We start from the raw sequence: 27,939 nt of genomic DNA, 5'->3' as shown, positions 1-27,939 counted from the left end.
ATCTAGTATGTACTCTGTTTTTGTAACAGTAAAATTTTACTCTGGTTAATGAAAATAAAGGTTGATTGCTGATTTGTTTAATGACAATAAAATTTTATTTTGAATCATAGTAAAATTTACTCTGATTCAAAATAAAATTTTATTCTGAATGACACTGCGATTTCTCCTTACTTTGATAATGACAGTAAAATTTTACTGTCTACGTCAATTTCAACATTACTTTGTTTTATTTTTTTAAGGAATTTCATAGTAACCTAGATCTTGTTTGATAAATCTTGATGAGAGGATTCAAAAAATACTAATTTTATTAAAAACCGACATCTAGATCAAAAGTTATATCATTTTAAAGTTTAAAAATAAAAAGGGCACATATGTTAGTATAGGTTGGATATGTTTTACAATAGAACTCATAATAAACTTATATTGTTTTTTACGGTAACAACATTTTATTGTCTTTCAAAGTAAAATTTTACTCAAAATCTTCACTTCTACTAAACAAGGTCCATTACAAATTATTTGACATGAAAATAATCAAGAACATTAAAAAATATATATTAAAGTGTCAAATTGAATTACAAAGTAACTCAGTAAATTGGATAGACAACCATTCAACAACACAATAAAAATGGACTGTTATTGTAAAAGTATTACATTATTCTCATACTTTTATTACAAAACAATAATGTCTTTCATAACAATATCTCCTTACAAGTCTTCTTGCTATGACCGTACTTCTTGCATTTACAACACTATACACTTGTTATATTCTCACTCCTAAACGAAATCCAATTCTTCTTGGTCTATCAGGTAGCTTCTTACAAATTTGATGGAAGATAACAAGATCATCCACAGCTATTCGTAATCTTTGTATCGACAATACCAATTGCAAGAGGAAAAAAATCTGAAAGAGAGAACATTTTACAATTAGTAAGTATAATATACAAAAAGCCAAAAAAAGTAAAACAATAAAATGTTACTATAATTAAAAGTAAAAGTTTACTCTGAAAATAAGTAAAATGTTACTATGAAATTAAGTAAAATTTTACTTTGTAAGACATTGACAATAGTATCTACCTTGATCTCCATCCTTCGTTGTAGTTGATAACAATGTGTCCTTATACTTGCCATTCAGGAAAGTACCATAAATAAACAATAGAAATCGGTTAAATCCTTTGATGTGCAGTTTGACACAACCTTCAACACAATGGTACGATCACCATACTTGCATAACAACATAAGAGGTGGAACCATTTTTCAAATCTGCAATCAGTTGACAGTAAAAATTTACTATCAATCAAAGTATAATTTTATTGTAACTACGAGTCCAAAAACAAATAACAGAAGTACACAGTACCAGAGTAAAATTTTACTATCATTCCATCAAAAAATAAAAAAACAGAATACATAACACCATAGTAAAATTTTACTCTCATTCTATCAAACAAAAACAAAGCATATACCAGAGTAAAATTTTACTCTCATTTTATCAAACAAAAACAAAGCACATACTAAAGTAAAATTTTAATCTCATTCTATCAAACAAAAACAGAGCACATAGTACCAGAGCAAATTTTATTCTCATTCTCATTCTATCAAACAAAATTAGATCATACACAATAAAAATAAATCAAAAAAAATAACTAATCAACAAATACACAAACCTAATTGAACTTGAACAATAATCAAACACATGATCGAAACAGAACCTCTAAAACTCGATCAACAGTCACAAATCTCAATGAAATTCTCAAAATCTGATACAAATTTGAAATGTAATCTCTCGTTTAATTGACTGTGTTGATCTTCGGCGGCGAGATCTTCTATTATTGACCAAAGGCGAGATCTTCAAATTTGGAGATTGTCTTCATTGATTTTGCAGATCGTGTTTATTGATTTCGCACATCGTCATCGGAGGTTCGTGTATATATTAGCTTAGATTTTCAAATATATGATACATATATAGAAGGGCAATATTGTCAAAAAAAAGGACAAATTATAGAATGTCCTTATTGAGGCACAAGTCTCCTACTCAGGGGCTTTTTAAAGGAAAATTCATTGAGTTGTCCTTTACTCTAAAAAAAGCTCAAAAAGGGAGGTCTCACCAAAATCCCTCAAAAGTATCTTAATGGATTCTTTTATATAAAGTGGTAAGCTCAATACCCAACCAAATTATTATGTATAAGTTTTAAGAATTGATTTTATGCCATATATAAACACTTTTTTTTTTAACCCAAGGCATGTAGCGCACTTGGCAAAGGCCTGGGGGTTAAGACCCTTGGTCTCAAGTTCAAAACTCCTTGGGCCAATCTCTTAGGCATAGCACAGTTGATTAGGAGGTTAGCCTCAAGTTGTTGTTATACAACACTTGGTGTGGGTTCAATACTCTCCCACTACGCGAGTCTTGACTTAAGCGGTTTGGTTAGGAGGTTAGCCTCAAATTGTTGTTATCACAGCACTTGGTGTGGGTTCAATGCTCTCTCGCTGTGTAAGTCCTGACTTAAGCAGAATTTGTCTTAGGAGGTCGATGCAAGTTCTCAAGTTATAGTCTCTTACTCGGAACGGACAACAGGATTTGTCTTAGGAGGTCGATGCAAGTTCTCAAGTTATAGTCTCTTACTCGGAACGAACAACAGGACACCTTGGTGATCTCTGCAAAGGGCGCTGTCTTGGACCTGCGGGAGAGTGTGAGGATTTTCCTGTTAAAAAAAAAAAAAAAAAAAAACAATATCTATAACTATTAAATTAAAGCATACAAAATCTGAAAATTGAAAAACAAAAGTGTTTTTTTTTTTTTTTTTTGGAGGGGGGGGGGAGGTAAAAAAAATTTAGGTATTTTTTTAAGTAAAGTTGCAACAATTTGTTATTAAAAATAAAATTATATATTTTTATGATAATTAAATGCTGCAATGTAACTCTGTTCCTCCAACTTCTTATAATAAGTGATGAAACATATCAAGTCTAACAGCATCATCAACATCATCTTGTAGCCCAGCTACCACTTGCTTAAAATTGTGCGTGGAATCATCTGTGTCAAACCAAGACGCCTTCCCAATAGAAGATTTATGATGGGCAAATTATATTATTAGTTTTTACATTTTATTTCTTATGTCATTTTGATTCTTACACTTTCGATTAACTAAATTTTAATCCTTAATTTTAAATTTTATGTCAATTTAATCTAATTAATAACACCATTCAATTTTTTGACAAAAAATAGTCACTGAGTTAGTTAAATATTAACTCACTAAGTTAAGTAAATTTATAATTTTGCTCCTAAAAAATAAGAGATGTCGCTTAAATATGTGATAGGGCCCCTTGAAACTCAGGACCAACCCTGATTCCATCTCTATATTAGGCAATTTGCAAGAAAGTAGGCTCTGCCAGATCAAAGTGCTAGAAGGGATAGTTGCACCACCACCCCACCATTGTCATCAGACTGGGAAGGGTTAGTGGGCAAAAGTTTGTAGCAGTCACAATGAAGGTATCAAGAGGCACCATTTTGGGTCTCGTTGCATTTGATCTCAAAGCATGCCCCGCAGCTCATGCATTGTTAGTGCCATAGTGTTACTGCCATAGCTCTGGCTATACAAATTGTCATACCCACAAGCTCCTCCTGCCACACCAAAATCATCCAGTATGAGAAACCCTTATCCCAAAACATCAATATTACCAATATCTTTGAGGAATAAGTAATTCATAAAAAGTTTTTTTTAAAAAAAATAAAATAAAACCTATGGTTGAGTTTTATAGGTAGTATTGTTTAATGACTCAATAGCAAAGAAGTCATTTTGTAAAACTCAAGTAAAAATGTGAAATTATGTGTCCAAGCAATGCAACTTTGTTGTGCTAAATTAGTAATGCCACAAGCACATAAATATTCACAGCACATATGATACTAACAAACCAAATGTAGCAAAACTACATACTAAAAATAATCCATTTTTCCATCCACAACTTGCTGATCCACATATGATAGTTCTGCAAATGTCATTCTCAACTTGGAATATAACTATCTGCATTCCACCATTTGCATTCTGCTTCTCCAGTAAATAATAGGGTCTGCTGATCGTCAGGCAACCGTACTCACTAATCGTGCAGCAATTCATTTGCCTTGTTCAACCAAACATTGTATATATCATCAGCAAACAGAACAAAGTGCACCTGCAAACAGCATTATTGTAAATTTGTGAGAAAAAAGACAGTTTTTTAATTTTATTTTTCACATGAATTTGAAATTTGGTAAGCTGCCTGATGATTAGTAGGTTGGAAACTAGTAATTTGATTCAACTGAACCATAAATTTGAGGACTACATCTTGCTCGGAAGGTAGAATTTACTACTCCCTTTGTTTGTCCCTCATTACTAGATCACATTTGCTTCTTTAGACACGTGAATTTTTTTGTTTTTTTTTTAATGGTAAAAAGACTAGATTGAATTGCATTATCCACATTACCCCAATATTAAAATGTTTATTACTTACAAGCTCTCTTATCAGAATCTTACGATTTGCGATTCAATTCACAATTCGATTCGTAATTTTTGCAAAATTGATACAAATCTATGGATGAATCTATTTGGAAGTGAATCTCTAGTGAATTGCATGATTCACAATCGATTCACGATTCGATTCACATTTTACAATTCCTGCAATTCTTGAAATTATAATGTCCGACAAATTTTCCACTCCTTTTTTCTCCATCCTTTTAGTAAAAATGACATAATACAACTTCTAATAGCATTTAGTTCCAAAATAACCATTATATATACATGATTTTTTGTTATTTTAGTGATCATGAAGTTTTAATAGGATCCAATCAAATTCAGTTAGACCCAACATATTTTTAACTTTTCTTCTAATTTTTTTTTCCTTTTAAAAAATCATAATATATGTTTTAAAGATGTTTAAGATTAAAGTAACTTACACCATGAATAATTTATTCCTATTTTATTAAATTAAATATAAGTGAGGCCAGTTATACCTTTTAAAATTGTTTTAGGCATTAAACTAAAAGATCATAAATAATTTTTTCTTATTATTTAGTCATTATTACTTGAAAAAGTATGTATGTTTATTGTATAAATATCAATATCGTTGTTAAATTATTATTACTTTGGAAATTGAGAGTTTGTCTTTGTTTACTATCTTTATTAAGAATGGTTGATAAAAAATAACTAAAAAAAGAAAAAGGTAAGACGGTGATCTTACATAGGACTTTTTGTTAATTTCTTACCCATTAAACTACACGATGATCATTCAAAACAATATTTTCATTGATTTAAGTCTAAATATTTTTTTAAGCCATTAACTAGTCTGTTTCTTAAATTTCAATAGGTCCTACAAATATTTCATTTTAATATCAAGTCTAATATGTTTATATTATAATAGCAGAACAGGGTTATTTACATCGAGACCCCCTAAACTATTAAAAAGTATCATTTTAACCCCCTAAAGTATAGATGCGTACAAATGGACCCCCTAAACTATAAAAACATACAAATTGGACCCTATAACGGAAAGCACCAAAGTGAAACACGCCAATAGTTTAGGGGTCCATTTGTATGTTTTATAGTTTAAGGGACAAAGAGATACTTCTTAATAATTTAGGGGGTCTATTTGTATACTCTTATAGTTTAGAGGACAAAGTGATACTGTTTAATAGTTCAAGGCTAAGAAGCATGGACAAGTGACACGACAAGAATATGACACAGGCACACTAACACAAATTTTTTAAAAAAATACAGGACACAAGTGGGAGACAGGCATGGAATATATAATTATATATATTTATTATGTCATATATATAAATATATCATTCTAAGATAATAAATAAATGCAACATAGCACTAATTTCTATAAATTGACGTTAATTTTCTTTTACCATTGTATTCTAAGTTATTTTACTCAAACTTATAATTAGTTTCATGTGTGTCTAATCAATGGACACGTGTTTAAGCAATGGACACATGTGTCTTCCAAGTGTCCAAAAAGTGTCTGAGTCTAAATTCTATTTTAAAAAATAGGACACGTTTTGATGATTGTCGGACACGTGTCGGGAAAGTGTCCAACGAGTGTCAGTGTCCAACACCGACACGCCACATTTTTAGAAGTGTCTGTTCTTCTTAAGTTTAGGGTGTCTTCGTGTAAAATTAGAGATATGAATCTCATTAATTTGACTAACCAAATAGTTTTTGATTGTGTTGAGTGGAGAAGAAAGATTTATGTAGCCAACCCCATTTAATAGAACTTAAGGCTTGATTTGGTTTGGCAACTTTACTAGTGTTACATTACTTGTTAATCTTTACATTCTATGTAGTTATATGGGACATACATGACATAATATGAATATGCTATTTTGACAAATTTTATTAATTTTAACTCCCTATGTTATTCTTATCAAAGAACCAAGCCAAGTATTGAAAAAATATTATTGTATTTATGAGGTACATTATAATGCTAGGTAAGAAATGCTACAATTCTAATTTCGTAAAACAAGTAAATACGTATATCTTATACTTAAAAAAGAAGTATCCAAAATTTCAAAATTAATGAAAAATTAATAAAGAAGTATCCGATATTTTTAATAAGTATCCGGGATTATCGATATCCAATATAGATACGATACGAATACATCTCTCTTTTAGAAGCATCGGTGCTTCATAGCCCCACACTTACCAGCTGCAACTTGAGCCTGCCATTGGGACAGAAGGGACGTGAACCTGCGAAACAGGTACTATTGCGCATGCCCCAAGGAAGGTATGCTACATAGCAACCCATTAAAGGAGCAAAGTACTTTAGAGACACTCTCCTACTTTACACTCAGGTTTCTCTATATATATATACTAAGCACATGCACTCCAGGTACATATCCTCAACTCTCTACATTCCTCCATTTCTAAATTCTACTTTGAGAGAACAAACTTTTATGTCAGAGGGCCTTCGAGAAGGACACCAACTCGCGGTGAGTTCTCAAGGGTTTGTTTGCGGGTCCGACAAAACAAGACCTGTGACATTAGAGCTGGCAATTTGGGCCCAAACCTGCGAATCCACCCACAATAAATGGGTTTGGGCCTATCCTTTTACATAAACGGGTGCTAATTGGGTTAAAAAAATTTGTTGGTTTATTAATGGGTTCAATGAGAGAAAACCCGTTGGACACCCAACAAAGACAAAAAAAAACAACCTGTTCATTCTGAGCTTCACTTCACGATTGTTAGGGTTCTCTCTCTCTCTCTCTCTCTCTCTCTCTCTCTACGTGATCAATGAACTGAGTTGATTAGGGCTTGTTCTACAACGACACCAAAGAAGAAACCAAGAAATGGACTCATCGACGCCATTGGCAACACTCCTTTGATCAGAATCAACAGCCTCTTTGATGCCACTGGCTGCGAAGTACACACACACACTCTCTCTCTCTCTCTCTCTCTCTCTCTCTGATTTCATCATCTGGGTCCTAAATATATGTGGGTTTGTGTCGAATTCTAGTAGTTTTATCTGGGTTTTGGTGATTATTCAGATTTTTGGAAAAGCAGAGTTGCTGTGAAAAATTTTCACTGAAAATTATTGAAGAGGTGAGTTTTACTTAGCCTTACTGTTCGGTTATTGATAACTATGGGGGAAAAGGAAAGAAATTTGAAGTTCCAATTTTCCTTTTTGTCATTTATGCTGAGTTTATTTTTCAAGAAATTGGAAAACTCTCCTTAATTAAGCCCATGATCTATTAATGCTTTTTTGTACACAATAAGAAAACTGGGTTCATTATGCTTATGCTTATGCCTATAAACTGGGTTCATGAGTTATGATGATATTGAGGTGAGCTAAAAAAAAAAGAAACACATCCAAAAAAAAAAAAGGTGAAACAGAGAATATCAAATTACCTCATAGAAAAATAATAATACTTAACTCATTTTACGTGATACAAAAGAGGTTTAGCAGAGAGCTGCTGCTCTGTTTTTGATCTGCAAATTGGGTGCTTTGACTTGGATTAGAGTTGGGTTTGCTTCAATCTCAGAGACAATTTTTATGTTTCCTTTTTATGTTAAGGATTGTTCTTTAGTCTTTTTTTCTTTTTTTTTTTCCTCCCCCTTTTTAAATCTTGAACTCATTGGTCTTAATCAGCTTTGTGGGTAAAATTATTTTAAATTTAGATTGATTCCACCATTCAAAGCACTTTATTTATTTATTTATTTTAGATTCAAAGCAACAAATCAGTTTTATCATGTGTTTCAGCTATAAAAGATTAAAACTGGGTATATTCAATGTTGCTATAATATGATTACATTGAAATCAACCATCCAATAAATTTGGGTCTGCTTCAATCAATAGGTGATTATTTACTTCTTTCCTAATTTTTTTTTATGAAGAGCAGTCAATCTTTAATTCAATTTGGTCTTTCTTATATTTGATTATTTGAGTAATTGTCAAGTGTCTATTGAGCTTAAAATGTTTTATTTGGAGCCTAGGATGGACAAAAACAGTGAAGAGCATGTGCAGCAAAGGTCTTCTAATATTTCAAAACGCCCTAGGAGGTCCACTTCTGCAGTATGGGATTCTTTTGAAAAATTGCCTATTACCATTGATGGGAGACAAAAGGCAAGGCGTAGGAATTGTGAGCAAGAGTATGCGGCTGATTCAAGATCAGGCACCACAAACTTGTTATGGCATATTAGAAATTGCCCTAAACAAGGGCTCCAGGATTCTCACTGTTCTACTGTGTTTGATTCAAGACACATACTGTGGCAAGGTTGCCACAACAATAATTTGGCATAACTACCGTTTTATGTTTGTGGAACATGAGGGAATTAGGGACATACATTGTTTTTAAATCCGGATGTAAAATCCATCTTAAGAAACACAACAAAATCTGATGTGTTGAAGTTGTATGAAAGAGAGAAGGAGAATTTGAAATATGAATTGGAATCAATCTCAAGTAGAATATGCCTTACTTCAAATTTATGGTCCTCTTTGACAACGGATGGATATTTAGCTTTGACAGCTCAGTATGTTGATGACAACTGGGTGTTACAAAAGAAGATTTTAAATTTTCGTCATGTGCCTCCACCACACAATGGTCCAATTCTAGCTGAAAGAGTTATTCATCTATTAAAAGAGCGGGAAATTGATAAAAAAAAATTCACCATCACATTGGATAATGCATCATATAATGACGGCCTTGTGGATGTGTTGAAGCATCATCTTTCTTTGGCGGCTACATTATTGTGTGAAGGTGAATTTTTTCATGTACCTTGTGGTGCACATATCTGGAATTTAATTGTACATGCTGGATTGAAAGTGATCAATCAATCTATACATAGCATTTGAGAAAGTGTCAAGTATGTTAGAGTTCAGAAGCAAGGAAGATTAAATTTGTCAAATGCATCTCTCAATTCTCTTTGAATTGTAGTAAAAAAAATACGGCAAGATGTGTCCACAAGATGAAACTCAACATATTTGATGCTTGAAAGCACGCTAATGCACCGTCGTGCATTTTATCAATTGCAATTGATTGACACAAATTTCAAGACATGCCCATCAAATGAGGAGTGGCTTAGAGTTGAAAGAATAGCTAGGTTTTTGAAACCATTTTATGAGATTACCACTCTTTTCTCCAGATCTAGGTACCCCACGGCAAATTTGTATTTTCATGGAGTGTGGAAGATACAACTACTTTTCATGGAGGAGACGGAAAATCTAGATGATGTTATAAGTTCGATGGCAAGAATGATGAAAGGGAAATTTGATGAGTATTGGGAGTGTGTGTAGTCTTGTCTTTTGCCGTAATATTGGATCCCCGTTACAAGCTACACTTCATGGAATTTTGTTTGAAAAAATTGAATCCTCAAACATGTGTGGAAAGGGTGCAGATTATTCGTGAGAGGTTGTATTTGCTTTTTGAAGAGTATATGCATTGTGCTCGGACTTCTACTTTTAATCCATCTTCGTTGACAAGTGCTACAAGTGGAGGCAACGAAGAGGGTACACTTGATGAAATGGATGTAAGAGTCATTAATTTTATATAATTAAAATATTTTCTGTGTATATTTACAATCCTGATATTCTAAATTTAAATCGTGTAGGAATTTGATCTATTTGAGAGCCAAAATTATGGGTGGAGTAGAATCAAGTCGCAATTGGACTTATACTTGGAAGAGCCTAGACCTGATAGGTAGCAAAATTGAGATTTGGAAATCTTGAATTATTGGAAGACAAATAGTGCCCGATATCCAGAACTCTCTTTAGTGGCACATGATGTCTTGAGCATTCCAATTACAACTGTTGCTTTAGAGTCCGCTTTTAGCATTGGGGCCGAATTATTGACAAATATCGCTCCTCCATCATGCCTACGAATGTAGAGGTGATATTATGCACTTGGGATTGGCTATACAGTTTGTGGAGGTAAGTAAATGAAATCAGATTTATTTAATTGTCTAGCACATGTCATTTGTTTAACATGTGTCATTTGTTTTTACTTTTTTGTGATTGTTGCATTAGTTTCGGAAGCTCTAGAAGAAGAGGAAGCACTAGTAGAGGATTTTGAAAGCATAGTTGCTGGATTTGGAACCATTTCACACGTTTTTTTCTCATTGCTAAGTGAGTGCTTTCACCAAGTTGACATGTATGAGTTTATAGCTTTCTCCTTTCACTTCTCTTGCCTACTTTTACTAGCACTTTGAAAAAAAGAAGTGATGCCAAATCAGAGGTTACTATCACTTTATTTCCAATTAAGTGCAACCATATGAAGTTATTGTTTTCTGTTTTTACTACGTTAATTTTCAGCCGGAAATCTATGCATGCCCTGACTGTTTGCTTTCAGTTTCTATTGACTTATGGTCATGTTTTGGAATACCATTGTTTTCCCTTATGATCGAAAGCAGAAGTTATCATTCACAAGGTTAGATAGTCACAAAGTGTCATGCTCCCTTGGTTAAAATGATGGGTAATCTAGCCCTTGCAACCATCTAATTTTGGTGGGTTGTAGCATGTTTTGATCATGTAATGTTTATGATTTATGAAGCTTACGAGTAAAAGACTAGATTTCATTTATGCAAATTGAGTTCCAGGAAAAATGGATCGACCTCATACCTGCCAAAACAATATTGTCATTGGGATACGTTGGGATAGCATGGACGATACTGGTTAGAAAACTTCAATTGACTCTTAGATTAGATGAATTGGAATAAGGAAATACTGTCACTTCAAAGTAGAAGGTTGAGTCTCTCTGGTTTTTCTGTTGCCAGTTGTTAATTAAAAAGAGTTGACTTTTGACTACAATGGTTTTGCTTCAGTGATGCAGAGTGCAATATTTGTTCTTTACACCTTTCATTTTGGATGTTATTAATGTGTGTTTTGTGGGAAATTACTGATATACTTGGCCAAAATAATGAGACCTGCAGTAATGATTGGTATAGAAGATCAGGTTTTAAATAATTGGGCACATTTTGCAAAAAGCTATAGCTTCCTTCCACTCATTGGGGATGGATCTACCAAGTATGTCTTCCAATGTATTAACTGAAAATCTGATAAAAGATAAATATAATATTGTAAATTGAGAGACTTCAGTATTTTGCTTATTGATCCGATTCTTCTGTGGATATGTTTCTGATAGAATTGTCTTTGCAGAATTCAACCTGTATATGTTGATGTTGTATCTGGAATTGTTGTGGCCCTAAAAGATGATGGCACCAACATGGGGAAAGTGTATGTTCTTGGTGGACCAGAAGTGTTCACTGTGCATCAATTGGTGATTTCTGTCTTTCTCCTTATCTTTTCTTTCACTCCAAAGTTGTTGCAGTCAGGTGAAGTACATTTTTACTGAATTCCAAAGTTTTCCAGGCAGATCTTATGTATGACACGATCGGTGAATATCCTCACTATGTGAAAGTTCCTTTCGCTATTGCTAAGGTAATATGAATTGCTTGTAGGTCTCTATGAACCTATATTGTTTTCTTTACTCAACTTTGCAAACTCATTACTATGTCTATTTGGAATCATTAAAGAAATATGTTTGGCCTATCTGTGAGTTTGTGGATCATATGCTCTATTAACTCTTAGGTTTTTGGTGAACTGACTGGCATAAGGTTGTAAAGTTAATGATTTTGTTCAAAAATGCTGTATCCTGGATTTGTCTATTTCAAGTAAAAGCTTTTTTATTTTTTATTTTTTAATAAAAAATATACAGGTTAGTAATAGAATGCAAGATCATGTCCAATCAAAATGGAGTAACATGAAAATATAATTTGGTCAAAATTCCTTTTTATTTACCTAGGCCAAGTTTGGGTAGGATGAAAGTGGTGGGAAGTTTTTGAGTTTGTTTAGCATGAAAATAAATATATTCCTAATTCTATATTTTATATTTACATGTTTATGATTTCTTCTTCTTTTTATTTTGTTTTATTTATTTATTTTAACAGATATATGATGGAGATAGACTCATGGAGCAGGATACATTTTGATATGGACTCATTGAGTAGTAATCTGTAATCAAATACTAGTATTTTGACATTCATATTTTGTTTGAATGATTGGATTGGATTGGATTATTTTTGAATATTTTTGGACATTCAGATATATTTTGTTAAATGGATTAGAAACTTTTGAAGAGTATTGGTTGATTTCTCCTCACAATGCTTGGCTTTTGAAGTATACTGAATCTGTTGATAAATATTTTGTTATGGTCTCATTGATGTCATCATGTCAATGCATTTCTCTTTTTTTTTTTTTTTTTAATGTGTTCAAAACAAAATCAGTGAAAGACATGTTAAAAATACATATTGCAACCCCACCCCCCCCCCCCCCCCCCAAAAAAAAAAAAAAAAAAAAAAAAAAAACTAACTAACTAACTAACTAAATGGGTCGGGTCGGGTCTGGCCGTGAATGACCCATGCACGACCCATCCATGTCCGACCCGTTACCTAAATGGATGGACAGCTTTGGGTTAATACTATATTAACCCATTACCCATTTACCCCCCCCCCAAAAAAAAAAAACCCCCAAAATCCACCCATTTGCCAGCTCTACGTGACATGTTTGATCACTCCAGCACCATGGATCCAACTGCATCCATACACCCACCATTTACTGAGTATCATCATACTTCATGATCTGAACTATGTCAGTTAGAGGCAAGTGGTCTTGACAAGGTCAGGTTGGAAACAAGAAGTTTAAAACAATTAGCAGGGACTGAAAATCCTGTATTTCTGCCTAAAAGCTTGAATGTCCATACAAATTCAGACAATGTTGCCAAACAAAACCATGAGACAAGGAAATACCTTAATACCTATGGCTATTATATTCGATGCCCCAGAAAGAACAATGCCATAACATTGTGTTTTAACTTTTCTTTCCACGTAAAACAACTTGATTCTGAATGTTGATACCAGTTTTAGTTCCAGCTAAGGAAATCATAATTCTTTTCGCTCATCATTCAACATCTCACCAAAGAAATCAGACATGCAACATTTCAATCTGGAAAGTGAAACTGAGGACTACCATTAAAATCAATTCAGGGACAAGTTAATACCTCCTGGAAGTCATTTGCAAACTCCCTAACAGTTGATATAGCCATCATGGCAGCTTCATCGAAAGGATACCTGAAAGAACATGTGAAAATGAAATAAAAATAGTGGTCATGCCGCTCTCAATAAACAACGAAGAAAAGATTCAAAACAATTACTCGAGTCATTACTAAAGTGTGCACTAAAGATAGATTTATATATGACATCCCATCCATTCAATTATTCTACTACTCAAAAAACTTTAACAACCTGCAACCCTGCAATTTGCAGATGTGATCATATCACCTAAGCTGATTAATAATGCATTCAACATCTCAACTAATTCTCATACAAGGTGCGAAGATCTACGAGTCAACCCAGCTAGTGAAGATAGTGATTTTTCAATCTAATTTGCAGGAGTTTTGGGAAAGGCGATTGAAAAAATTCAAAAGCTTACAGACTTTGATATAGACATATAGTATTAACTTTAACAACTGATAGTTCTTTTAACCAACTTACCCAAAAACACCACATGATATAGCAGGAAATGCAATATATTGAATGTTGTTGTCTTTGGCAACACGTAAACTGTTTCTGTAACAAATTTGGGTAAAAAGAAATCTTAATAAAATGATCAAACAAAATCACATAGCCAAACCAAACTTAGCCACGTGTCCCAATCATCAAGCAAAACCAAATAAAAATAAAGAAATATATAAAAATAAATTCTGGGTCAGAAACTCATTACCTGTATGCACTTCTTAAAGAGGCTTCAGGGTTAGGATCAACATCGTATATGGGGCCAACAGTGTGAATTACATGAGAAGCAGGCAATCTAAAACCTCTGCATGTATACAACATCCTCGTATGTTCATAAGGAGTTATATAAACATAAAGTTGGACAATACCACTACTCGTTTTATAGAAGCTGAAGTAGGAAATCCTACGGTGTAATCCTTGCTTCTCCAGTGGGACAACGAATTCCAGGTCGGACTTCTTGTACGTTATGGCATGCTGCTCGGAGTTCTGGGCCAGCAGCTCGGTGTATGGCTAAGAAAATACACAGACTTATTGACAGAGTTCATAACAGAGCATGTTCACCAGAAAACAGTGAGAAATTACCTCCATCAGCACCACCACCTCCAAGCATCAGCTCATTTGCTGGATTGACCTATGAGAACAACGATCCAAATTAAAAATAATTGCACTAAAGCCCAATCATAGTGTTTGGATTTCCAGATTTAGCTGGTGTCACAAATCCAACAATGATCCATCATTTTGAATTCTACAGTATTAAAATTGAATTTCAGTAGAATCCCCGGACAAAGTTTTAACCCTTAAATTAGCGGAGTCATGGCTGGAAGGTGTTATTTAAAATCAATGGAAGCCAAAATTTAGGAGTTCAGATCATAAATCTAAATCCAAGTTTCATAATGCAACATAGATAGTTTCACAATCTTGTACTGTGAAATTTGTCAAGTCATGTTTGGTTTGAGTTTTTTGAATTAAGTTTTTGAAAACTCAATTTTTTGGTTTTCGTATTTTTTTGTTTTTAGTGAATATTTTTAAAATTTTAAACATTTTTTTTATTTTTTTAGATGCACCTTGCTTAGATGTATCTAAAAAGTAAAAAATTTGTGAAAAAATATTTTAAAATTTTAATAAATACATAAAAATACAAAAAATGTACTGAATTCTCATATTTTTTTTGTATTTTTGGTATTTAGTGAATTTTTAAACGGTTTTTTTCACAATTTTTTTACTTTTTAGGTATATTTATGTTAGGTATGTCTAGAAAGTAAAAAAAATTGCTTAAAATATTAAAAAAATTCAGTAAAAACAAAAAAATAAGAAAAACAAGAAAGTAGAATTTTCTGAAAAGTATTTTTGAAAAAACACAACCAAGCAAGCTAAAAGCTTAAGGTATTAGGAGATGGTCCAACAATGTATATCAAGCTATTCAATACTCTTCCTCACATGTAACCCCGTCTTGCACGTGTAGAGACAAACAAAGAATTAAACATAAAGAAGAGCAAACAACCAAACATAGAGGAAGAAACCAAACAGGGACCGAATACCAACGGAGACTTGAACCCAAAACCACTCTCAACCAAAACTCTGATACAATGCTAGGTCACCAATTTTTTTCAAAAGCTTAAGCTGTTAGGAAATTGGCCCGTCAATGTATATCAAGCTATCCAATAAAATTAACTACTAAAATATATAATTTGGGTGCATTAAGATATCCCATGTAAATTGAATGGCTCCATTGTGTTTCACATTAATATTTTGAGGTACGAGTCCATCATCCAAAGGGAAGCTGTTAAATAAAATGGGAACCATGGTTGTCAAATAAGGAATCGAATCGTGAATTGAATCGAATCGTAAGATTCACAACACTATATATTTTATAAAAATATATATATACACATATAAAATCACAAATATAGTGCTTAAAATGGGCAACTAAGACATGGTTCAGTATCTTTCTTAGTACCAGCTAGATGATGTTTCATTCTATACACACCTCCCCAATAATTATTTCCACAATATTTGCTTTTTAATTGTAGCCTGCCCTGTTTTTGTTTTGTAACTTTTGTACAGTGTTTTCATGCTGGGTCAGCCATTTTTTTTTTTGACTTTTTTATCACTGTTGATTCACAAGAATATCTACAGAATTAAAAAAAAAAAAAAAAAAAAATTCAGACACAAGAAAATAATAAACAACTAGACAATAATGCAAGTGAGAACCTTTAATAGTGAATAAAGAATCAAAATTAATCAAATAAGGACAAATATATAATTTATATAAAATCCATATAGTTTATATTGTGGCCTTGTTTGTCATAACTTAAAAAAGTCAAAAAGTCACTACCTTATTTAAGTCACATCATCTTATTTAAATCACATCACTTCTCTACTACATCACTTCAAATCCAACCCATATCCAATCCATATTTTATAAAAAGTCAAAAAGTACACTTATTTAGATCATCCCAAACCACCCCTATATATGTATATATATATATATATATTAAAGGAGGATAGTGGTGTGGAGCCTTACAGCAACACTAAACAAATACCCATTACTTTAATGTTCTTTCACCCACAAGAAGACCCCACAAGGAGACTTTATGGTAAAGAAAAGCTAACCCACATATTGGTTTTTTGAGTATCGAGAGAGAGAAGAGAGAGAGAAGACTGAGCAGACCGACAACGGGTAAGAGAAGACAATTCCTAGCTATTTCTTTACATACCTTCAGATTTCTCACTGGTAGAATCGAAAATCCTCTTCTTCGAACAAGTTTGTCTCCTTTCTTTGATTCGTCTCTCTCTCTCAGTCAAGCCCTAGCTTGAGTTTTTCATATGTTCTTCGAATGATTTCTTCTATTTATTATTCCTTTTTCTCCTTTTTTTTTTTTTTTTTTTTTTGGAATTAAATAAGTCAAATGACGTCGTTTAACAGATCTAGGCAGGAGAAAAAAAAATGAAATTTGAATTGTGAGTACCATACATATCGGCGATTCACATTGATTCCTATGATTCTTACTTCGAATCGCACAATTCTTTTAAATTTACAATTCAAGTACTCGATTCGAATCGTTCTATGAAAAAATCGTAGCAAATCATACGAATTGTATCGTGAATCGTACGATTCAGACAACCATGATGGAAACCACTCACTGCAGCTAATGGTGCATGTTCCAGTACTAGGACTTCACGAAAAACTAGCATTTCCTACCTTCCACCATTACAAGTTTATGATGGCCGCCTTTTTTAATGGAAAAGTCTATTAAATTCCATATGGTTCATAATGGGACAATTAAATTTCCAAGGAACATCCAAACATGCCCTTACCCCTAAATCAATTGACCAACCATAATCAAGGTTGGTTTGGCATGTATATAATTTGAAATAAATTAATTATCCAACACAAATTTGCAAATTTGTAACAACGCTCTACCTCCACAGCACAATTTGCTCTTCAACTGAGCATAGAGATTCAAAATCTAAACATTACACCTAGAGTAACACCACTATGATTTGAGCATTCAGCATAAGAGGCCTACCAAAACTCCACGTAAGCTCCATAAATGCCCAAATCTTAGTGAAATTACACCCATGGTTGTCTGAATCGTGCAATTCGCGATATGATTCATACGATTCGATACGATTTTTTCATAGAACGATTCAAATCGAGTACTTGAATCGTAAATTTAAAGGAATCGTGCAATTCGAAGTAAGAACCGTAGGAATCGATGTGAATTGCCAATACGTATGATACTCACGATTCAAATTTCATTTTTTTTTCTCCTGCCCAGATCTGTTAAACGACGTCGTTTGATCTCTTTAATTGAAAAAAAAAAAAAAAAAGAAGGGGGGAAAAAAGAAAAAGGAATGATAAATAGAAGAAATCATTCGAAGAACAGATGAAAAACTCAAACTAGGGCTTGACTGAGAGAGACAAACCTGTTCGAAGAAGAGGATTTTGGAACCTACCAATGAGAAATCTAAAGAAATTTGAAGGTATGTAAAGATATAGTTAGAAATTGTCTTCTTCTACCCGTTATCAGTCTCACAGCTCAGTCTTCTCTCTCTTCTCTCTCTCGGTACTCAAAAAATCAATCTGTGGGTTAGCTTTTCTTTACCATAGTCTCCTTCTGAGGTCTTTTTGTGGGTGAAAAAACTTTAAAGTAATAGGTATTTGTTTAATGTTGCTGTAAGGCTCCACACCACCATCCTTCTTTAATATATATATATATTTTATATAAATTATATAATATTTTATATAAATTATATATTTGTCCTTACTTGATTAATTTTGATCCTTTATTCACTATTAATGGTTCTCACTTGTCATTATTGTCTAGTTGTTTATTATTTTCTTTTTTATTTTCTTTTTTAAAATTCTATAGATATTCTTGTGAATCAACCGTGATGAAAAAGTCAAAAAAAGTGGTTGACCCAACATGAGAACACTGTACAAAAGTTACAGAACAAAAACAGGGCGATGCAATTGAAATGCAAATATTGTGGAAATAATTATTGGGGAGGTGTGTGTAGAATGAAACATCATCTAGCTAGTACTAAGAAAGATACTGAACCATGTCTTAGTTGCGTATTTTAAGCACTATATTTGTGATTTTATATGTATATTATTTTTTATAAAAAAAATATACTGTTACGATTCAATTCGATTCACGATTCAATTTTTTATAAATATGATTCGCGATTTGACAACCATGATTACACCAAGTCTCACGATTACAATCAGTACCTTCAATAACATAAATAAGCTAAACTCAAGAAATTAGCTTCAAAGTTCTAACAATGCTAAGTTAAAAAATCATCTTGTACTAGTCCAGCATCACATAAACAATTCCAACTCATACAGATGGAATTCAAGTTGGAGTCAACCAAGAGGCATTGGCTTGCATTGTAATCTAATTAGTAACTTGCTAACATAACATCCTACCTTGTGCCCAAAAAAAATAAAAAATAAATGGGATTCCTAACACACAGATTAAGGTTGTGTTTGGATTTCAGGATTTGGAGTGAAAGGATTTGGGAACTAATCATTAAGTAGAATAGCTCAAATTCAGATATGATAGTTAAAATATGGATTTTATGATTGAATTTGAGAAGAACATTTACATTGACAGATTTAAAATAACAACGTCAAAATTTTAAGATTGAAATCCTCATACTAATGATTATAATTGTACAAAGATCATAACAAAATACAAACCACTTAACCTACTCTATAATTGTTAACTATAAAAGTTCCCAAATTGCATCATTTGAAATCCATCTATCCAAATGGAACTTAAAAAGTCCTCAATTTCATAGGGAAAAAAAAAATGAAAACAATATGGGGGTGTTTGTTTGGGAAGATTGGAGGAGGGATTGGACTCCATGTCCAATCCACCATGGAATTCATTGTTTGGTTGAGAATTTGTAGGTCGGATTAGTAGTCGGACTATGAATCTCATATATGTTGGACTATTGTGTCCTAGGGAATGCGGGATAGAAATGATATTAGAATCACATGAGATTACATTGTAAAATGACATATTTACCTCCAAGTATTTGATTTCATTATGTATTGTATTTAGTAAAATAAAATAAAATAATTTTCTTTAATTTTTATTAATGTTTATTTATTTAATTTATTTAATAAAATTTTATAGATGTTTTATTGATGAACACACTCGACAAGAAGGGCACACTAGTGTAATGGCTCCGGCAGTGACTCCGAACACTAGTCTAGATTTAGGTGGTGAACGGAACAATGAAGAGTTGGTTTGGGTGGAAAAAATTTCGTCACAATTGGATCAGCTAGTTCAGATGAGAGATGAGGTCATGATGTCAACATTTGAGATAGACAAATGGTGGCATCAATGGGAATCATTGCTTAGAGATAATGGAATTGATGTGGGTAGGTGGGAAACTATTGAAGGCTCTGATGGTAATCATGAGATGGAGTCAGGCGGTGCTATGGTTTTTATAGATTTCGGAATTGATGTTGAGGTGCATGATGACCTCTCTGTTATTAATATAAAGGGTGGAGTAGATTGGACTTTGAATTCTGAGGCCCAAGATCACAATTTGGACTTGAGTCTGGACCATAACCCTTATGTGCCCCAAGATGAGGTTGATCTGGCTCTTTGTTTGGGCCGAAACAATGGGCCAGTTGTTATTCGGGAGTTCAATAAGCAAGTTGAAAGGACCAGGGCCTCTTGGTACAAGAAAGATGTGGACAGTAAAGGCAAAGGAAAAGCCCGCTTGGGGGATGATCTTGTAGATGATAGTACATCAGAGGATGAGGGTTGGCCAAGAACACAAAGGCAGTTTGGTGAAGGGAGTTCACGCTCGGGGGGAACTAAACCCATAAAGCCTAGTCGTCATCCGATGGGTGGAATTGCTCAACTGTTGAGGGAGAGAGGCAATCCACAAGTAATTAAAAGAAAGCTTCATGGTCGCCAAAAACGTAATTTTGCTGAGGAGGTCAGTTTTTATAAATGCAGGGATGGTGTAAGGAATTGCCGAAAAAGGAAGAGGGGTTTGTTTTTGGCCTCACACAAAAGGAAAGAGACCCCTGTTAGATTTCAGGTAACTCCATTGAAGAAGAAAGATCTGGGTAAAGATAAGGTCTCTCGTATCAAGGAGGGAAGGAAAAGAAAGTCCAGTGTGGCAGGTCCTAGTGGCTATGAATCATCGCAGAAGAAAATTTGTTCGGATTGGATAGCAGTGATGGAGGGACGGAAGACAGATTACAAGACCTGGTGGAGAATTTTGTTATTGAATATGAAATGGCATCAATTTTTGAGCTGTTATGGGATGATAGAGATCCGACTGCTAAAGGGATTTCTCAAGAGGTTGTCCCTCAACAACCTCCTCCATCGCCATGAAGATTTTGAGCTGGAACTGCAGATGGATGGGCCACCCTTTGACAGTTCGAACAGCTATACATAAGCCTAATGTTCTTTTTCTTATTGAAACTAAGATGGAAGCTAGGAAACTGAAATGGTTGGGTTTACCTATGGGGTATCGATTTTGGACAGGGTGTGGATAGTGTTGGGTGCAACGGAGGATTATGGATGGCGTGGGATGACACGCACTCTATGAAAGTTATTTATAGGTGTGAACGTTTCATTGCACTTGAGGTGGAAGATTACTCCACTCATAATTGGGTTCTTTTGTTAATTTATGGTCATCCTAATTTGAGTTGTCAAGAAGCTTGTTGGGATAGATTGGCAAATTTTATCTGAGGGATTCAGATTCCAGTGGTCTTGATTGGGGACTTTAATCAGATTTTATATCATAAGGACAGACAAAGTTTTTGTCAATGCAAGGTGAGAGGTTTGAATCATTTTTATCATTTCATGGAGACTTGTCATCTTCTTGATCTTCCGAAGTCAGGTGTTGATTTTACTTGGACAAACAATCGAAGGAAGGGGCTTCGGACTTAGGAAAAATTGGATAGAGCTATGGCAACGAGGTGTTGGGTATCAAGATTTCGGAAATTTACGCTCACTGCTCTTCCCATTCAAAGATCAGATCACAGTCCCATAATCCTCAATACGGATATGGGAGGGCAAAGAAGGAATGGAAGAATTGGATATGGAAATTTTGAGGCAGCATGGTTGGGTGATGGTGCAATGGAGGAGATTGTACATAAGGTGGAATTTACCAGTGGAGGGTATGTGTTCAAGCTGTTACATCGCCAGAAAATTTTGCTCCGACATTTAAGGAATTGGCACCACCAACCTACTAGAAGTCTAGCAGCTCAAATTAAGGAAACCCAACGGCAACTAGCGCAAGTACAATGTCGTTTTCAGTCAGAGAATAACTTTGTGCGAGATTATGCATTACGAGCTCATTTGGATTTACTCTTAGAAAAGGAAGAAGTGTATTGGGCACAACGGGCAAAGCAACGATGGATGAATTTGGGGGATAAAAATACAAAGTTCTTTCACCAGATGGCAACGTTTAGAGCCTGTAAGAAAAGGATTGGATTCCTGAAACTGGATAACAGTGATTGCGTTATGGATCAAGGTGTCATTGAGCATGAATTTCTACAACATTTTAAGTTGTTTCACAATCAACAGGATTAATCTACATCCATTCTCAGGTGCATTTCGATTACCCTGTTAATTTTCAATTTGTTAATGTTTTGCAAAAGCATATTTTGGATGAACATCAGAAAGTGCTTGAGGCTCCTTTTACGGACCAAGAAATAAAAGACGCCATTTTTACCATGGGTGGGCGTAAAGCTCCTGGACCTAATGGTATGATTGCAGCTTTTTATCATAAGAATTAGAAAATTGTGGGGGATAGTGTGATCAACACTGTTAAAGCCTTTTTGAATATGGGAGTGATGCTTAAAGAAATGAACCAAACGTTTTTGGTATTGATTCCCAAGAAGGCAGTGCCTCAATCGGTTAATGATTATCGGCCTATTAGTTTGTGTAATGTGGTATATAAAAGTATTGCCAAGGTTCTTGCAAATCGATTACGATGTGTTTTGTCAAGTATAATTTCCCCCAACCAAAATGCGTTCGTTCTCGGTTGAATTATTTCTGATAATATCTTATTAGCCCATGAGATGAGTCATTTTATTAAATTAAGGAAAAAGGGGTGTAAGTCTTGTTTTGCAATGAAACTTGATACGAATGAGGCTTATGGTATGGTTAGGTGGGATTTTTTGCTCATGGTTCTAAGATGTTTTGGGTTTAGTGAGCAATGGATTCACCTTATAGAACAATGTATGTCGACGGTGTAGTTTTTGGTCTTGGTTAATTCTAGTAAATCTGAATGGTTTTTTCCTTCTTGTGGGTTACGACAAGGTGACCCATTATCACCTTACCTGTTTTTGTTGGTCATGCAAGCTTTATCTGAAGGGTTGGTTAATTTAAATCAGCAAGGAGTGTGTTGGGTTCTCTCGATATCTAGAAATGCTCCCGCAATATCCCATTTACTTTTTACAGATGATTGTTTGTTGTTTATGACTTATAAAGATGAAGACGTGTGGTGTTTGAAATGGTTCTTGGAAGCTTTTTGTCATCAGTCAGGGTTAAAAGTTAACATCCAAAAATTGGCGATCATGGTTAGTCCTAATATGGGAGAAGTAGCAAAAAGGTTCATTAAGGACTGTTTTAATATTAGACTAGTAGAGAATTTGGGAATTTATCTGGATGTGTGCATAGATTCGGGTAAGAAAAAAGGGGGATTGTTTGGATCAATTTTGGAGAGGGTTCATAAAAAATTAAATGGATGGAAGAGAGGGCTACTTTCCTTTGCAAGCAGATGTGTGTTACCTAATCATACCCTTCTGTCCGTCCCAATTTATTTATTGGCCATTTTCCAAAGCTCCTAAGTATTTTGTGAAGCAGCTAAGAAGTGATGTGAGGAATTTTATATGGAAAGGAAAAGATGGTTCTGGCATTTTTTGGAAGCTGTGGGATCTACTATGTAGACCTAAATTAGATGGAGGTTTGGGTTTAAGGGATCCGAAGTTATTGAATCAAGCACTTCTAGCTAAATCAGCTTGGAGGATTTTAACTGAACCAGATAATTTGTTGAGTCAGGTTATGATGGCAAAATATTGCACGAATGAGAAATTTTTACAGGTTAAGGCCAAGAGTAGATGTTCATGGGGTTGGAGAAGTATTTTGTGGGGGAGAGATTTATTACAACAGGGTATCCGGTGGACTGTTGGAGATGGGAAATCCATTGATCCTTGGATACTGGGAATGGGTAATGAATTGGAAGGGCGCCAAGTGGGTGATAGATTTCGGGAATTCAAGGTTGTGCATTTATTGACCACGAGAGAAAAGAATGGAGAGTACCCTTAGTTAGAACTATTTTCCCTACAGCTATGGCACAAAAGATCCTTAATATTTATATTCCTCGGACTCATGTACATGATAAGATTATTTGCGATAAATGTCTGAATGGGGTGTATAGTGTAAAATCTGGGTATGTTGTTGGTAGTCAATGTAGGGATAGGTCATTCGAGGGAGGATGGACAATGATAGATACGCTTTGGAAAAAGCTTTGGTTCCTACAACATGGATAATGTTTTTGTGGACACTAAGTCATCGTATTGTGCCAGTTAGAGTTGCTATTCAGAAAAGAGGTGTTAAGGTAGAATCTGTTTGCCCAAGGAGTAAAAATCAAGACAAAACACTGGAACATTTGTGCTTTCAATGTCCTTTTTCTAAAAGAATTTGGTTTGGTTCGAAGTTGGGACTCAATTTTGATACTGGTCCGGAATTAAGAGTGGAGGATTGGATTCAATTTTGGTTTCAAAATGCTCCAGATGAGTGTGCTATTGTTGAAGCCATCAAAGTTCTTTGGGGCATATGGGTTCATCGGAATCGGATAGCATTTGATAGTATCATTTTTTTATCCAATTTCCACCATTCACATGATAAACGAGTTGAGAATTGAAAATGTTTTTGAGATGCATTTCAAAACTGAAGCTAATAAGGAAACTGGAGGTAATATGAATTGTTTTATTATGTCTAATACTAACTCTCGGTGTGTAGATCCCGCTTACGCTGCGTTTTTGGTTGATGGCGCTTGGTATAAAGAGACGGAACAAGCAGCGGTGGCATAGGTGGTGGTTAACAGAAATGGATGGAAGGTGGCATCTAGGGCCTTTTCATTCCAAGTGCATTCAGCTCATGAAGCCGAAGCCTGTGGGTGTCTGGACTGACTACAATGGTGTTGTTCCCAAAATCTCAAGGCAGCTTTAATTCAAACAGATTGCCAAAAATTGATCACTAGTTTGAGATCAAAAGTTGCTGCTGGATATATATAATATATGTAAATCTATGGACTATGTTTGTATTATGAAGGCACATCTTAATATTGTAAAGCCCGCACATGTTGCCGCAAAAGCTGCCCTGCATGGTGGTAGCTAATTTTGTTGGTTAACTTTATATACACATATATATTTCAAGTTTCTGTTTTCTCAAAAAAATAGTTAATTTCCTAGTAGTTTCCACACATCTACATCCTTTTTAACCAAATAGTCCAGACTATATATTCCAAGATTAATAATCCTATGAATTACCATTCCGTCCAAACAAACATGACTTATATTGTATATGTATGTATGTGTGTGTATATATGTATATGTATATGTAATTAAGAGAAAACGACAGAGTGCTTACTATGGCGTCGGAAGAGCCGTCGACGAACCACCGAGTGATGTCTCCCTTCTGGATTTTGAGAGCGCTGGAGGGGGACAGCAGGAAGTGGCCGATTCGGTGATCGGCATCTCCGCCGTTGGACATCGTGGAAACCCTAGCAGAGCTCGATTCTCCACCGTTAGCTAAGTCAGTGCTCTGCTCCATTTTCGAAATCGGTCTGGCTAGAGTTCGAAGATTACGGTGGTGGTGGTGGAAAGTTCGCCGTGTACGGCGGAGATTTCTAGGGCTTGAGCTGCAAGAGAGAGAATTGGGAAATCCAAGCCTAATAAAAAGTAGTCTAGAGCGCAAACCAAGAAGGCTGCCATTTTTTTTTAGAATAATGTTTCAGAACATTAAATTAGGAGCTACTAATGATGTGGCATAATACCCCCATCAAACTGATGTAATATTTTGACTTAAATTTATTTATTTTATTTTTTTTAAACTTATTAAAACAGCTATTAGTACAGCTATTAGTGATTCAAAAATTAATAGAATAAATTTCATTCTTTTTTTTTTTTGTCTTGTCAGTGTGAGTGTCAGTTTGACAAAATCGAGATTTGACTCCGTCAATTTTGATATGATTGTGTGGCTAGCAGTGTGCGTACGAGGATGGGGGAAATTCGAAAGGGGTGTTCTGGTGGAGGTGCTCCACGTGTCATTTATTTATTGGTATAAAGCATGAAAATTCGGAAACAAACGGACGACCTTTTAATTGTTGCTTATTTCACCAATAGTTTGGGGCGCGAGGATCCTCTCAACTACAAGTCTGAAGCGATCTCTTGGGGTGATTCAATTCAATAGTTGAAATTAAGGTTAAATTTGAAAGATTAAATAAGTGTACTTTTTTATTTTTTTTGTATTATGTATAGAAAAAGTAAAGAAGCGATATTAATTGATGTGACTCAAAAAAGATAAAAAGATGAAATAAGTGCACTTTTTTAAGTTAGCCAAACTTGACCTAATATTAATTAAAATGACGTTGTTTTAATTAATAAGTAAAAAAAAAAAAATCATCTGCTTCTTCTTCTAATATTAGTCTCGTAATTCTCTTGACTCATCGTAGCTTCTCCTTAGCTCTTTATACTCGTTTGCTTCCAAAAATTAAAAAAATAAATTAGAAACAATCAAACCCAAATCAGTGTAAATAAGAGAGCAAGCAAAGATTGATCTAGTCCAATATATATAGATATAGATAGAGAAAGATATATATATATATATATATATATATCTATATATAGATATAGATATAACACCGCCACTATGATTGTCAAAAAAACCCCCAAAACTCATGAAATAGGCTTTTTTTTTATCTGTAAATAAGGCAACTCGCTTAATCACCCACCTTTTCTCTCACCTTGTTTCTCTCTCTAAATTTCTTCACTCTCTGCTAGACAAATCTACAAACACTTGTTGAACGAGTGTACAAACAATTGCATTCACAGATTAACATCATTTTTTTTACCCAACTCGGAAATTTAGAGAGAAACAACAATCTAAAATACAGTGTTTGTTGTACTATACACAGAAAAACAAAAGATTAATTTGGGGAGAAAAAAAAAAAGAAAGAAAATTGGAGATGAGAGGTAGAGGGGGCAAACCCAAATGTCTCCAACTTCCTCTTTAGCGTGATTTTCTAAGAGAAAGAAAGAGAAAGAAGGCAAGCAAAGAAAGCTGATTTTTTGTATTTTTTTTTTCAACTTACTAACCAATACGATCTCTTTTTGGTTAGTTTTAATTTCAGCCGTTGGATTGGATTACTTTAGGAGATCAACTTTAGGCTTTTACTTCAGAGGATCCTCACGCTAGTTTGGGGGCCAGTTGCTCTCAAGCTCGAAATCGAATTAGACGATATTGTTAGACATGGTGGGCTTGATTTCAAGCGTATTTTAATAATTTAAATTGTTTAATATATAAAATTTATCGAGTATATTATTTTTATAAATAATTATATTAATCAAATATTGATAGTCACTTAATTAGTTTGTATTTGTGTCTGTGATTTGTTTTTAAAAGTATAATCGTCATTAAAACAAATGTAAACTGATTAAATGACTATCGATATTCGATCTGCGTGATTTTTTCAGACATAATGTAGTCGACGAGTTCTATATATTAACGGTTTGAATTATGAAGACGAATTCAAAATCGGGCTCACCACAACCCAACAACATTGTCCAGTTTAATTCTAAACTGGAGAGAAGTTGTGGCCAATAGTTTATTAATAACCCTACAAATTCATATTTATGAATTCAGAATTTATTTAGAAAAATAAATCAATGGTTCAAATTTATTTTATTTATACACTCTTCACTATATCAATTTAACTTCCACTACACAAACATATTTGAGATAAATTATATGGTGATTAGTGTTTAAGTATAAACATATGATGCTTCAGAAATGTTAAATAATTTTTTATTGATAAGGATGGGTCATAACATTTTTGTTTTCAATATTACTTAAAAAGGAAATAAAGGAGAATATTTCAGTGGCATTAGAGCAATTAAGTAATATAAAGTGATAGACTTCCATAATCCTATTTGTCTAAGATGGTGAAGAAATAATTCAATTAAATTACAACTTAAGGCTCGTTTGGGATGTGAGTTGGTTTTTTAGCTTTTTAACTTTTATGACTTTTATGAGAAAAAAATAAAATGATTATGATTTGGATATAATATTTGTTTTAATGGATTAAAAAATCTATTTTATTTTTTTGTAACTATTTTAACTCAAAAACTTCATTT

The 27,939-nt window shown here is 33.9% G+C and overlaps 1 protein-coding gene and 2 long non-coding RNA genes across 5 annotated transcripts; 2 read left to right on the top strand and 1 right to left on the bottom strand.

Moving 5' to 3' along the window:
* Positions 1–607: 607 nt before the first annotated feature.
* On the bottom strand, positions 608–25,533 carry LOC114269442 (appr-1-p processing enzyme family protein). 3 transcript variants are annotated; one of them, XR_014337613.1, is made up of 11 exons: positions 25,175–25,533; positions 14,613–14,661; positions 14,438–14,540; positions 14,239–14,334; positions 14,010–14,084; positions 13,517–13,586; positions 3,927–4,161; positions 3,496–3,613; positions 2,554–2,696; positions 1,075–1,260; positions 608–901 (listed from the first exon to the last, which is right to left on the bottom strand). XR_014337613.1 is itself a non-coding variant. In XM_028210765.2 (7 exons), the coding sequence occupies exons 1-7, from the start codon at positions 25,355–25,357 to the stop codon at positions 4,087–4,089; spliced, it is 651 nt and encodes a 216-aa protein (XP_028066566.2). In that variant the 5' UTR covers positions 25,358–25,525; the 3' UTR covers positions 3,787–4,086. The 3 variants fall into 3 exon arrangements, 1 of the variants encoding a protein (XP_028066566.2); XR_014337614.1 differs by having other exon boundaries at positions 2,618–2,696; XM_028210765.2 differs by lacking the exons at positions 608–901; positions 1,075–1,260; positions 2,554–2,696; positions 3,496–3,613 and having other exon boundaries at positions 3,787–4,161; positions 25,175–25,525.
* On the top strand, positions 8,460–10,623 carry LOC145796910 (uncharacterized). Its single transcript, XR_014337615.1, has 3 exons — positions 8,460–9,992; positions 10,074–10,392; positions 10,489–10,623. It is a non-coding gene; the product is annotated as an uncharacterized LOC145796910 (long non-coding RNA).
* LOC145796911 (uncharacterized) lies at positions 11,600–12,600 on the top strand. Its single transcript, XR_014337616.1, has 3 exons — positions 11,600–11,737; positions 11,830–11,898; positions 12,408–12,600. It is a non-coding gene; the product is annotated as an uncharacterized LOC145796911 (long non-coding RNA).
* Positions 25,534–27,939: the final 2,406 nt, after the last annotated feature.

Source organism: Camellia sinensis, chromosome 8 (assembly GCF_055761805.1).
Source record: "Camellia sinensis isolate YWXY chromosome 8, ASM5576180v1, whole genome shotgun sequence".
NCBI classification, from domain to species: domain Eukaryota; kingdom Viridiplantae; phylum Streptophyta; class Magnoliopsida; order Ericales; family Theaceae; genus Camellia; species Camellia sinensis.
This window is presented reverse-complemented; position numbering and strand designations above follow the sequence as displayed.

What these genes read in the sequence shown, in the direction of transcription:
- LOC114269442 (XM_028210765.2), bottom strand. Translation starts at nt 25,357, where the DNA reads ATGGAGCAGAGCACTGACTTAGCTAACGGTGGAGAATCGAGCTCTGCT. An exon ending in AGGTGGTGGTGCTGATGGAG is followed by an intron (nt 14,541 to 14,612) that starts GTAATTTCTCAC and finishes GTATTTTCTTAG; the next exon opens with CCATACACCGAGCTGCTGGC. An exon ending in TTGCAAATGACTTCCAGGAG is followed by an intron (nt 4,162 to 13,516) that starts GTATTAACTTGT and finishes TGCTGTTTGCAG; the next exon opens with GTGCACTTTGTTCTGTTTGC.